The sequence below is a fragment of the Mastomys coucha genome, unplaced genomic scaffold (assembly GCF_008632895.1).
Source record: "Mastomys coucha isolate ucsf_1 unplaced genomic scaffold, UCSF_Mcou_1 pScaffold6, whole genome shotgun sequence".
NCBI lineage: Eukaryota > Metazoa > Chordata > Mammalia > Rodentia > Muridae > Mastomys > Mastomys coucha.
Window position 1 is genome coordinate 6,510,850 of NW_022196912.1, and position 13,896 is coordinate 6,524,745.

A 13,896-nucleotide genomic window follows, 5' to 3' on the forward strand; every position below is an offset into this window, starting at 1 on the left:
GAAGGGGAGGGGGGGTTCTTTCCACACACCCACTGAGTTCTCTAACAGCCCTCCCCAGGAGACAAAGTACAATACTGCCCTCCCAGAATTCCCAGGTACCAAAAATGGAGACCTTTGCCTGGCAGTGTTGACAGACTCCATTGGCTCAGAAGGCCAAGAAAAAAAGAAAGCCAGACCCAGACACACTAGCTGGTGAGCTAGGCCAGAGCTGAGCAGAGCACAGCCTTGGGAATGGGGAAGCCCTAGGAAGCATAAAGGTTTCAGGCCCTCCAAGTGAGGGCTGACACCACACTCTGGAGTCTCTGGCTGGGTCCAAGCATCAGGGAGTGTTCTGGCCTCCCTCTGCCACCCCTGGGATAGTCTATTTGGATATTTTTGTTTTTGTGCCAAAGACCACAGTAAGAGACTTCTCTGAGATGCCATAATGGCCCGTGCTGTATTCTCAGATCAGATGAAACCCAACGGAGAAAACCATGCTGGGCACAGCTTGTGCAGCTGCTGCAGTTAGTGAAGCTGAGCTCAAGCTGTCCTGACTGTAGACAGAGGAGTGTCAGGCAGAATCAGACTAGGAATGGAGAGCTACAGTTAGTTCCATTTCCTATGTCGCCAGTATGGCTGCGAGGTGGCTTTTCAGTGTTTACCATTTGAAGGCTCCTCGCCTGTCCCCTCAGCGGCCCTGTCTGTACCAGTGTCTTGCTTGGACAGTCTCTTTCCCAAATATAGTTTTGTTTATGAGTTTATCATTCACCTGCTGTTTGTATTTCTACAGTGCTATGAGGATGCTAAGGTTAAAGGTCACCCAGCTTCTGGGAGCTTGGGCTCTTTTTTTCTTCCACGACAAAGACTCCTTAGGGTAGAGATCAAGTCTACAATCCCTAGTCCTCAGAGGGCCAAGCCTAGTATCTTACTTGTTGATAGGTTTTATGTATTCAAAGAAATTACCCTGGAGCATCCACAGATGGGAAGACTAAATTGGAAACTTGGCCAAGGGAACACTACAGAACCAATCAGTCCAATAAGGCTACCATGTACCAAGAAAAGCTACTTAAATTATTTAAGTCTTAAATTTAAGACATTTCTCAATGCCAGACACACTGCAAGTACTACCTCGGTCATGTGTGGCCTACGGAGACCCAGAATGTTTCCGTGACAGAGGCTCTTCTGGACAGATCTGATCCAGAATTCCTCTGCTATGCAGGCGTTCCCACATGCTTACAGTGTGCTGCACAGGCAGGCCCCTCTCTCAACCTATTTCTCTGGTCAGCCCCCTCCTCTCTACCACTGAAACTGACCCAGGGCAAGCCAATTCTCATCGGAACCTTCCCAGGCCCCTCTTCTATGCTGAGGTGCTTGCTGCTCTAGTGAAGACCCAGGCTGGTTACACTCTGACTTTTAGATGCTCTGTAAGACTGCCCCTGAGGGTGGCGTAGAATGTTAACCACCTATAAGGGCTCAAGAGTCTTTTTCTTAATTTGCATAAATGCATTTATAGGCTGGTGGCAGCAGTAGGTGAACATCTAGAAGGTATCTACCTGATTTGCAACCCCAAGATGGTAACGCTGGGAGGAAGTAACCAAGACTATGTCTTGTTAATCATATCCTCAAGGTCAGACTGCAAGGACACAGGGTATCCAGCAGGTACTCTAGGAACTCACAGTTCTGGTGACTTTTGGTCATGTTCTCCGAGTCCAGGGCATGGTAGAACTCATAGGCAGAGCGGCCAAGTAGCTCCTCAGGATGGTAACCAATCAGTTCCAAGATTCTGAATTAAAAAGGAAGCAGCTGGTGAGGACAAAAGACCAAGCGGCCTTGGCATAGCATGCAACCAGCGGCTTCACAATCTAAGCTGGTCACACCATTTCTTTATTCAAGCAAAACCCCATCAGACTCAGCTGCAACTGTGGATCTACCCCTACCCCACTCTCCTGTCCTTCCTGATTCTGTCTCAGAGGACTCTACTGCACACGTGGCCTACTATCTAAGAGGTCTTGGGATCAGGAAAGGTCACACGGCTTCACCTCCCAGTTCATCTGCATGAGTCGAGATCTGGGAGGGGGCAGAGTTGGCTTGATGTCCACACAAGTACCCAGTTCAGAACAGGAACAAGGGCTGAGGCCTCCTGGCTAGCCCGCTTAAGCTCATCCTAGTTGCAGTTGAGGAATGGTTAAATGGAAATCCTGCAGACCAGATGGGAAGACAAGGAGGAGCCAGGGAGGGAGCATTTGCTACAGTGTCAGCCCTGGATGCTGCTCAGCTGCCATCTATGACTCTAGATGTGTCTCCAATAGCTTGTCTCTTCCCATCTCCATGAGGGAGAAGGACAGAGGCTGCTAAGGGGAAGCAACGTAAATCAGTCCTGGCAGGTGAAAGAGCAACAAGGCCAAGATGGCATGACTGCACCAAGCGTAGACGTGTTCCTTCTGGATGGTCTGGTTTTGGTGAGAGCATGAAGACGCACGGAAGACTTCTGTGTGGAGACATTTAAGTGAACAAAGGCCTGCCCTAGAATCCCTGCACCGGCCACCTTGTGAGTCACGTGTCACAAGTCCTCCATCTTAGATGCTTCGCACCTTTCTCATGGGTGCACTCAGCTCATCACAAGCCGGAGCGGATGGGAAGAGCTCAGTGTGATCATCCCACTTGGAAGCACACTGCCTCGAGGCACAGTTGTATTCTGTGTCTACTGGACAGAGGCTAAGGACAAGAGAAATCAAAAGCTCTGCTTGCCCAAGTAACTGTTTCGGTATTCATTCCACCCGATGGAAACATGCACGTGGCTCTTAGACCCAGCCCTTCTCAAGCCAGCTACTTGTCTTAGGTCAGCTACTCTCTGGGCTGGAGCAAACTGCCCAGGTTCCAGATCTCCCCACAATCCAGTCTTTGCTTCTAAGTCATCTGATTTTCAGCTAACTTGCAGGGTGCTATGTACCCTCTGCTCAGGCCTCCTCTCCACCAACCATCTGCAATGAGGCCTCTTTCTCCACAGAGCCCCCTCCTTCTTCACCTGCAGAGGCCTAAAAGGCCATGTGCCTTGGCCCTAGGAAGGAACCATTTGACTCTTACACTCTGGGCCTTCTCCTCTTGCTCCCCATAGTGAGGGAAGTAATCAATGAACTCTGTACCTAAGGGCCAAGGAGGCTTGAGAGTCCAGCACCAACCACTTAGGAACCCAGTCACTATCTACTCTCCTTAAGCATGATTAACCATCTCAGTGCACACGTATTTTAAACGTATGTGCACAGGCGTGTACCCACAGGAGCACCTCTAGCAGCCCATCTTAATCTTCAATCTGTCCGTCTACTCTGTATGGTACCTGTTATTATGTGAGTAGGGAAGAGGTAAGTTTTCTGACTAGACACAATGCTGGAGGTCCAAGTCTTTGCCAAGCCAAGGTTAGGTCCACTGACCTAACCTTTAAGTGCAGCTGATTCAGCCCTGTGGAAGCGTCCCTCATGAGAGCTGGCAGAGTACTTGTACCACCTGGCCATTCTCACCACAAGAAGATCCGTCCCCACTTGGTCTCTAGGCTTGCTGGGCATGGGCATGCGGTGGGTGGCCAGGACCCTGGAGCCGGTACCCAAAGGTACCTCAGCTGATATAAACTGGGGAGAATGAGTAGCAGAGCAATGTCTGTACCTGGCTACGCAGCACTCCTGATAAGTCAAATGTGTTTCAAGCTCTGCCTGGGAATCAGAACCGGACCGGCAGCAGGGCCACTTACACGGTTACTCGCTTGCCAGCGAGACTGAGCAGGTGCAGAATGTTCTACAAACTCTTAATACTGAACCCACTGGCCTTCTAGGAAAGATATGAGAGTCTTTCCTGAAGAAATCCCATTTCCTTTCATGATTAGGATCTTTCCATCAAAATGTTTCAAGTAAATATTATAATCAATCTCATAATAAGATGCTTTTATCTAATTACTGTATCATCCTTTCAAAGACACACAATGGGCATGTTCTAGAAGACAAACAAACCTAGATTTCAGACTTGCCAGTTATCTTCCCACTAGCAGCTTTCATTTATCTTGTCAGCCAAAATAAATATTTAATGTTTCCCTCTTCATTCCTTTAAACAGACTACAGTAAAAACTGGGAAATGCACACGGCCCCAACACAATCGCAGAACATGCGGGTTCTCAGACTTCACAAAGCCAGGAAACCCCAACTTAAAGCTAATGACCATTTGCCCCAATCTGCAGGCACACGGACGCCACAGGGAGGTTAAGGAACCGAACTTGTTTATAGACTTGCTGGCCCCTTGTTATGGCCCCTGGGCCTTCCCTGCTCATTTCCCTGGCTGCACCAGATAAGAGCACCATCTGTGCTCTCCATCAGGGGAGAGGGACCGCTTCGCTCTTCTAATTAGAGATCCTTGACTCGCTGGAAGAAGAATCATTTGGGGTCACCCATAAACTTAAAAGTCAACTTGGGACTGCCCGAGAGAAGGGGGAAATGTAAAAAGATTTGTCAGATTTCAAAGCTGAGGACCAAGTGTATTCTTCAATAACAAGCAGACAAAGAAGTAGACCAAAGAGGAAGGAGCAGACTCCAAAGAGGGACAGAGCAAAGCTGAGAGGAGGCAGGAGAGGAAGAAAGAGAGGAAACAGAGAACACACAGTAGAAGGGTCTCTCTGCTCTGAAGTCAGACCAGACTCTGGCTTTGGCCTTCTGAGTGAGATGTGCAGGTAAAGTGTGAGGCGATTTATCTAATGTCAGCAATTGCTCTTTGTTCTGAAGATGGTCTAAAGCATGGTGAGGAGATGGCTCAAAGTGCTCGCTGTGCAAGCATGAAGATCTGAGTTCAGATCCCCAGCCTCTGTGTAAAAACCTGCTGGACAGCAGAAGAAGTCTGTAAGATGAGTGCTGGGGACAGCGGGTGGGGCCAGTGGGTGGTAGTGGTATATATAACAGGCAGGAAGATCCTGGGAGCTTGCTGACCAGCCATTTAGCCAAAACAGTAAGTTCTGGGCTCACTGCAAGAGCCTGTCTCAAAAAATAAGGTAAAGAATGAAAGAGAGAGATACCCAATGTTGACTTCTGACCTTCAGAAGCATGAAAGCAGACAAGTGAACCCATATGCACATGTATATGCAAACATACACAAAATGAGGTGTGGTGTGTTAAAAACATGTGTAGGTATGTTACAGGGAATGGACTACCAGATGAAAGTTAGGAAGGATATGATCATCTGCACGCTGTCCCCTCTACAGGCACAAGAAATCAACACCTGCCATCCCTCCCAGCCTGTAACCCCCTCGTGCCATTTCTACTGCTGTCCCTTCCCTTCAGAGGCCAAGGGTTTGCTGAGTACGATAATCACGTAAAAATGGTAACGAGGGAGCGAGTATCCGAACTCTTCATGAAGATGAAAGTATTGAGCACATTTTAGCCACCTAAATACTTGCCTTCCCAAGAATGCTATCACTAAAAAATGTGTACTCTCACTGGCTCTTTCCTTGTGTGCTTCAACGACCCCCTGATACTTGTTTTTATTTTCTGTATATTTATAAGCACTGGCAGTACATTTCTTTAATGATATCTAGATTATTCACTACTCAGATTTCAAGACCTAATCATCTTAATATATTTTTATCTGGATAGTATTTGCTTTAAGCAACAGCCCTTAAAGTTTTGCACACCCCTCAATCTTGCCCAGTTACATGAAGTCTATACAACAGCTCTGTGGTTAATAATCCTCTATGAGATCTCTAAAATCCTGTATGAGATCTATGGTCTCTATGAGATGTGTTGTCTGTAGGGTGATGTTATACACCGAAAGGTGGCCTGGCCTCCATTCTAGACCATCCTGGATGCCACCAGCTATCCTTCCATTGACAAAACCCCAGACAGTACGAAGAAATGTTAGAAGTGACTCATCCATGGTTTTGAACCATCACATCTAGTAAACTCTGAGATAAACTCCAGAGAATTTGTAGAGCATTTCCAATATACTAAGGTGTTTCAGAATAACATGTGAATTCTTTTTACACATTCAAACATGGCTAGGGCTGATTCCAGAATACTGTCAGCTGAGCAGATAAAAGGACACAGAGCACTTTAGAGTCTAACTTCAGGATCTAAAGAAGCACTAGATAGCCCCTGACTGAGATGACTGGAGAAAGGCAATGTATAGGCCTGCAGAAGTACTTAGAATCAACCATATATAAAACCACAATACATGCACTGTCCTTGCAAAAGATCACCCTGAAGTTAAGATAATACCACCCATTAGAAAAAGAGCAAAGTTTGTTAATCATCTCCAATGTGCAATAGAGAACATACTATTTTACAGTGAATTTGCTTAAAGCTGGTCTGTTCTATTCTTGGACTCAACATACCTCACAGCTATCTTCACACAAGCCTGCCTCACACTTTCTGGTTCTTTATAATTTCCTCTTTAAAACTGCATTTATTCATGTGGGTGTGCATGCCACAGCGTGTGTGTGTGTGTGTGTGTGTGTGTGTGTGTGTGTGTGTGTGTGTAGGTTAGAGGACCACTTGTGAAATCAGCAATTCACCTCTGTCCACACAGGTTCTGGGTTCAGGTTCTCAGGTTTGGCAGTAGGTGCCTGTATTTGCTGAGCAGTCTCACCAGCCCAGGTCTTCATGGACATTCTTTTCATTGCCTTCTCACTTAAGTCTTCTTTCATTTAAGCTGTCTTACTGTTCCTAGGTTCTTTGAATGAATCCACCATACATCTTTTTCCCCAAAGATTTAAGTATGTGTGTGTGCTAACATGTGTGTGTGCATGTATGCATATGTGGACATGTGGACATGTGCATGTACAGATGTCCTCAGAGGCCAGAGGTTCAAGTGCCTGTAAGAAGAGCTACAAGCAGCTGTAATTATGTGTATGGGGTGGGGTCTCTGCAAGAGCAGTGTTCACTCTTAACTGTTGAAGCGTCTCTTCAGCCCCAGAAGTCTTCCTGACTTTACAAACCTAACTCCTGGCTATGGCCTATACTGTTTTGATGAAATGTGGTGCTCTCAAATTCTTTGCCTGTAAAGGCTAAATGGTTCTATTCATTAGTTTTAAATGCTTGCTATATTTTTTATACATCTTTCAAAGTTACAGAAAGACTCACAAAATCACACTGAGATTACAGGTGATTTTTCTAAGAAAACCTCATCTTGATAGTTGGCTTTCTTCACAGTTATTCTATTTGGCCACTAGGTGGCATCTCGCATGAATTTAAAAACCCGCCCCTTTTAAAGGACTTGAGAATGGCTTGGGTCTTGCTCCTGGATGAATGGCACGTTCCGTTCTGTACTATAAATTCCATGTGGTTTCATTAAGCTGCTCATATCTCAGGCTCAAGCCCTTAGCCACCAGGATTTGCTTCTTCCCTCTTTGACATAATAGTTTCAAGCCATGGCAGCTTTCCCTGACCTCATGGATCAGTTCCTAAGAAAGAATGTTAGGCAACAGACAGACTGTAACTTTTATATTTGAGTGCACAGCAGAGAAGGACATTAATTATGTTGATAATAAAGACATCCTTAGCACTCAGGATGCTGGGGCAGTAGGATTGCTGCAAATCGTAGGCCAGCCTTGAGAGGGTGGGAGCTAGAGGAAGACGAGTTTTTTTCTTTTACCTGGCCAAGCAACTTCACTCCTGTTGAGAGAGCCACAGCAGTCCACAGGCTGGACACGATTCATCTGAAAATCTGATGCCCAAAATGTGCCAATATGACACTTAAAAGTTTTAGATTCTAGAGTATTTTGGATGTTGAATTTCTGGATTTACTTAGGACAGTTTATGCAAAACTGTCCCCAAACTCACAAATGAGAAACACGTTCAGTTCCAAGCTTTTCAGATAAGCAATACTGTCTAAGCCATAACTATGCACTGTACATATAAATGAAAATGACAGAAGCTATTGAAGGGTTTAAAGTATTCACTGTCTCATAATTAATAATCAAATAACCAAGCCACCCACAGGGACATAAAGGCAACTGCTTTAAATTTACTGATTATGGAAACCTGAGTTCAACAAGTGATCAGATACATACATACATGCATACACACACACAAACACACACACACACACACACACACACACACACTGCTCCACCTCCCAACACATGAAAACAGAACAAGCCCCTCCCCCAACTCCACAGCAATCGAGAAATAACCCCAAGGGATTAAACACTTAAAATAGCCCCTTCATCAAATGTCCTATCTGTACCCTGGCTAACTAATCTGCTAATCGGTTAAATGCTTCTTGGGGCACTCTGTGTTTGCATCCCTCTGCAGTTGTCTCCCTAGGAGAACAGGAATCACGTTGGGCCATGCAATCAGCTTCCTTGAAAGGCACGAGGATGCTGAAAACACAACGTGTCCTAAGACATCCTAAACGGCATCCCCCCTGCACATGATGAGTCACAGCTCTAAATCACAGGATCCTTCCAGTGAGGATGTACTGTACCTGCCACCCTGGGCCTGACTAGGGAAGTCACCGCAGCGCCTCCCTCTGTGCGGGCGCCATCCTCCCGTTAGGTGCCTATTTCTTGTGAGTTTCCTCTTCTGCCTTTAACCCAAGGCTAGGCCTTTTTCCTTGAAACTCACTCAAACCACAATAACGAATGAAAATGAACAACAAACTGCCCTTTCTGGGGTACTTCCCTCACTGGCAGCTCCTTCTTAAAATCTCTTTTCTGTTATCTAGAGATGGCAGGTGAGGAGAGGACAGCTTGGATTTCCCTGCTTCAGAGCCTCATGTCACCGCAGCCCTCACCACTCCTGGGTGGCCGGATACCATTTCACCTCAAAGCTGGTGCATCAGGACTTTCGGGGTCTCTCTGAATACTGACTGCAGAGGGCACACATTCAGAGCTATCTTCTGCTCAGAATGATCCTGTAGATACAGGACTGTATTGCTGAGCCCCCATAGGTCACCACCACAGCCGCAGTGCTAACACTAGAATGACCATCAGTGCTGACTAATGAAGTGCAGGTTCCTCTCCCTATAAGCTTGTAGAATTTTTCCTAATTACATAAACACTCACTACTTCCCAGTGCCTTGCAACCTAACTGTTGTGGTCAGAACTAGGAGACAGGAATATGTCAAGGATCATTTACATAACTTCTGAAATGGGGCTATAAGTGACAGCCAACACACCAGGTCCATCTAGACTATCTAGACTCGGAATGGAGGACCTAAGCTTAACCTAGAAACCAGAAATGTCTCCCTGTAAGAAATAGACGCCCCTAGATGCCTAGCTGAGGAAGAGAGAAGCTGGGCCTGTAGGGGGCTGTCAGGAGCTTCTGCCTTGGGGTCTGCTATGGGGAAGACCAGGCTGTCTGGAGCTCATGTGGGCCAGACTTTCAGAGGCAAGCTTATTGCCTTGAGCTAAGGAGGAAGCTCTTGCTTTGGCCAGGGATGGAAATGAGCTGAGACACAAAGCTTCTGCATGCTATGACATCGTGCTTTTCCAAGTGTGTACACAACTGTGACCTCCTCTCAACACACCAGAAACAAATCATTCCTCTCAGAGCGTCAAGCAGTACAAAGCTGATGTGAGATTTTGCAGAGCTGAACTTTGCTGAGCAAAGTAGTCAGGCATGGTGGTGCCATTTACTTGGGCTAGTATAGTACCCCAGTGCAGCACCTCACCTGGCTTCCCTCCCCCGGTGCAAGCCACTGTAGATCACAACCTGTTCTCACCATCATCCTCCAAATCTCGATCCCAGAAGCAGAAAAAGAAGTGAGTAGGAACTGTGGTGTAGTCTATACACACCCTGCATGTAATGACAGCCATACAGCCTGCCTTCCTTGTGCACCCTCCATGGTCTCACCTTTAATGAACGTGAGAATAGCAGCCTACACTGACCACAGATGACTCTCTAGTCCAAGTCCACGATCTTTATTGCTTCTGTATTCCTGCCCACAAGAAAATGCCCAGTTGCTTTGGAATTGAGGATTAGAGTCCAGCCTAGCTCTCTTCATTTTAAAGTCTTCACATAGAAGGAAGCTACCTTATACAAACTTGCAGCCACCAATGCCACACTATGTCCTAGACCTGTCCCTGCACTGTAGGTATACACTCTCACAGGTAAGACCTACCCTGTCCCAACACCTCACCTGTCATCACAATAGGTGAACTTCATGTCCATGCTGTGGCGGCTCAGGAAAGTCTTGCTGTCCAAGGGGATGTCCATGTGGGATGGGTGCTGGATTGGCTCACACATGATAATAAGGCAGGACAGCAAGGGTTCCTTATAGCCACAGAGGCTATTGTGAGGGGGGCAGTTGTTGTAGACTCTCACTTGCCCCGTGCAGTGCAAGACCTGGGGTCAAAGCACAGCAGTAAGACAAGGCCGAGACCTCTGAGAAGAGGGGCAAGCCTCAGGCACCTCTTGATCCCAGCTCACTTTCGAGAGTCCACACAACAACTAATCCTACCTTCCAGGTGGCCGACTTGAGGTTGACAGTCCGGCCTCTGTTGGTGACTGTGCACTTCATCCTCATGAAGAAGTCACGCTCGGTAGACATGTCTTTGCTCTTCTTCCCAAAACCGGAGCCTGAGTGGGGAAGGGTGTGGGAACCGGTTAAATGAATCCAAATTACAATGTTTTTGGGCAACTTGTATTTGTGTTTCCTAAGGGTTTGTAGTTGAGGGCTTGTAGCCCGTCATGGGCAGAGTCCCTTGTGGCCTAAATACTAATGGAATTCCTTGGCTGCTGTGCCTTGTGTCCTGGGCTCAGTTGTGGTCAGAATTAGAGGACAGAAATATGTCAATGAAGGTTTTTTACAAAGCTTCTAGTGATGGCTAGTTCCCCCCAGGGGCTACAAGCTAACTCCAGGTCAGTGGAGACTCACAGTGGAGGGGCAGCTGTGAGAGGGAGCTGCTCCCCTGCAAAAGCCACATATCTTGGAGGATGAGTACAAGCTCCTCTATAACTGCGTCACCAAGAGTATCAAGGCCTGGAAGGCAGGAGTTGCCCCATGTTTGCTACCCACTGTACCTGTTCGTCACCTGAGAGCTCTGAGGCCATGCCACCATTTCAGATGTGTTTCTCCTCAGCCAGGCCTGGGGTCACTAAAGTGACCATGGTTGCTCCAAGGACATAAGTCTGTCCAGTTAGAATTGTCCTTAGACTCTCCTCTCTGCTCTTGCTAGCCTGTCTCTCAGGAATGTGAACAACCAACATCCTACCTAAATCCCGGAATGACTATGTTCTGGATAATGTACCATTCATCAGTTTTTTCCTAAGGTGACAAATGTCAAGGAGGGGAGGGGAGGGAAATGAAAACACACACACACACACACACACACACACACACACACACACGCACATACACCTTGTTTTTACCTGGAACTGGGTTGACTAGTCTATCTTAAAGATGTTCTTGACAAAGATCAATTAGATCACCTTTCATTCAGGATTAAGTAAATCACCGAGACAAAGAACACATAGCTTCTCTCCTTCAGTACAAGTCTCCAAAGCCTGCCCAGTTTTGCTGCTTCTTGTTATGCAGAATAGCAAACACAAGGCCAACAGTGTCTACATTGTGGCTACACCACCATCTTCATTCTTGGCCTCAAAGGGCCCAGCATCGCAGAGCAATCCTGAACCTTCCGACAGTAGTCACACTGCTCTTTCTAAGAGAAGCTGCCAACCTCTGCACCCTCACCTCCAAGGAACCTTGACTTGACTGACACAGTCAGTATGTGTATCAAAAGAGCTGTGTATCAAAAGAGCTGGCATCGTCTACAGAGTGAGTTCCAGAACAACCAGGGCTATAACAGAAAAAATGTGTCTCGAAAAACCAAAAATAGAGCTGGTGTCTTTGAACTAAACTTAAACATCTTTTGCAGAACCTGTTAAGTGACAGTTTGAATGCTGTTCTGATAAACTCTCTCCCATAATTACGCTTCTTATAATTTTAGTTATTAGGTGGAGTTTGTATATGATGAGTTATAACTGTATTGAGAGAGCCCCCAGGAGTTAGGAGTGAAGGAGCTCGAGATTCATTTGTGATTAATAGTCTAGGTTGTTACTGTGGGCTCCTAACTTGCTGAACTCTGGAATCTCCCCATTCTGACATCTGATAATATCACCTCAGCTTAAACATCTTCAACAGCCTTTGACTGTTTGCAGGACAAAGTCTGAGGCTTTCCACCTCACCATCAAAGCATTCCTCGGCCTGCCTCCCAACCTTTTCTCCCTCCAGGAATCCATACTGACCCCTTGCTTTTAGACCATGAGTCTGTGCAGCCTGAAACCTTCAGCAAGGACTTGCTGATTTGGCTGAGTTGGCTTGATTTCAAATCCCCATTCATGAATCTAAAGACCCGATTCCTCAGATAAGTGAAGGGCACTCAGCTGTGAACCAGAGATCCTAAAAGCAAGAAGATTCTACATTTGGCCTCATCTTTTGCCATCAATTTGAAAAGAAAGACTTTGAACAGCCCCGTGAGCTATTTAGTGTAGCTCACAGACTCAAATAAAGGTTTTGGTCAGCAGTGGAGTTGAGACAAAGAACCCAGGGACCCGTACTCTCTAGAAGAGAAGCAATGAGAGTCACCTCTTTAGAAAGTGCTTCTGAAAGCCAAGTATGGTGGTACATGTCTGTAGTCGATAACCTTTCACCATCAAGAACCAATGATTCTCTACAGCCGAGGGTTTCTGGACACCACAGGCAAGACAAATAAGCTCATGATGGCCCCAGCCTATGCACTCTGGGAGCTAGTTGACCAAGGCCTTTGGATAGGAAGCAGCAGTCCAGACGGGAGGTCAGGGCAGCATTGGAAAGGGAAGTGCTTATAATTTTACAAAGCTTTGTACCAACAGGGGAGGTGAGCTAACAAAGCCTCAGCTTTTGCAGCATGCATGGCAATGAGTCTGCCTTGCAGGTGTGGTACCACTGCCTTTGTTATTCAGGTCGGATGAGCACACACCCCATGGTGGTGACAGGTGAGAGATGTAAAAGATGTTTTGATGTGGGCAGTCTGTCCAGACCAGTGACAGATTCTCAAGTTCAGAGAGGTTCTTGGCAGTCATTGGAAGCCACTGCTGCCTATAGCTATGGCTCCCTTTCCTTGGTTTTGAAAGATTCACTGATTTTTTTACGAGCACATTTGTGCAGCTACCTGCAGAGGTCAGGAGAAGACCCTGGATCTCCTGAGGCTGGAATTACAGGTGGTTGTGACCCACTACCGGTCAAAGGACCTAGGAGGTCAACTTAGGTACTCCAGAAGAATCGCCTTGTACTGAGCCAGCTCTCCAGCTCCAAAGTTTTAGTTCTTCTGAAAATCTCCACACTCCTGTAAAAGCTACTCTTCAGTGGTAGTCCTAAGACTCATGCCTCTTGACACAGACCTGACACACAGGGCAGGCCTGAACCTTACTCTGTCCAGCAAACAGGGTTAGACATGGTAGCATGCCCATTTAGGCATTTAGGCCCATTTAGGGACTCAGGCCTAGGAAGGCCTGTTCGCTTCTGCAGCTGCACTTTACAAGGAGAGGGAAGATACATGACCCTGAGCTGTCCGCCATACAAAATGACTGCTCTGCAGTCTCCATGTGATAAAGGCTACTAGGAGGCTCCATAGACTGAGAGCTGTGTTCACTGTCCCAGCTACACACCAGGTGAGCCATTTTAATCACTTCAACCTAGTTCAGCCCCTGATGGCTGCAGTCCAGCTGATGTCACATAAGAGCTAGAGACCTGCCCATAGAATCCACAGGAGTGTGAAAGATTGCTTAAGCCTGTGTGCTGGGTGGTTTGATACACAACGGAAGGCACTGTGGCAGCTCCCATAAATAATATGGCATAGATGAAGCTATTGGTTTGGGTGGTGTCACTTGGCAGAGATGATTGATCTCAAGTGATGAAACGTCCTAGAGATGGTATCCTGACCTGGTAGTGTGACATCAGGCATCA

At 46.7% G+C, this 13,896-nt stretch overlaps 1 protein-coding gene across 1 annotated transcript in view; it reads right to left on the bottom strand.

Annotated features, from left to right (window-relative positions):
* Epas1 (endothelial PAS domain protein 1) overlaps positions 1-13,896 on the bottom strand; it is a 78,873-nt gene that overhangs the window by 13,023 nt on the left and 51,954 nt on the right. Inside the window, exons 5-7 of the mRNA XM_031355539.1 lie at positions 10,411-10,529; positions 10,090-10,295; positions 1,656-1,762 (exon numbers count right to left, since the gene is read on the bottom strand). Coding sequence (XP_031211399.1) covers positions 1,656-1,762; positions 10,090-10,295; positions 10,411-10,529 — 432 coding nt within the window. The remainder of the gene's footprint in view (positions 1-1,655; positions 1,763-10,089; positions 10,296-10,410; positions 10,530-13,896) is intronic.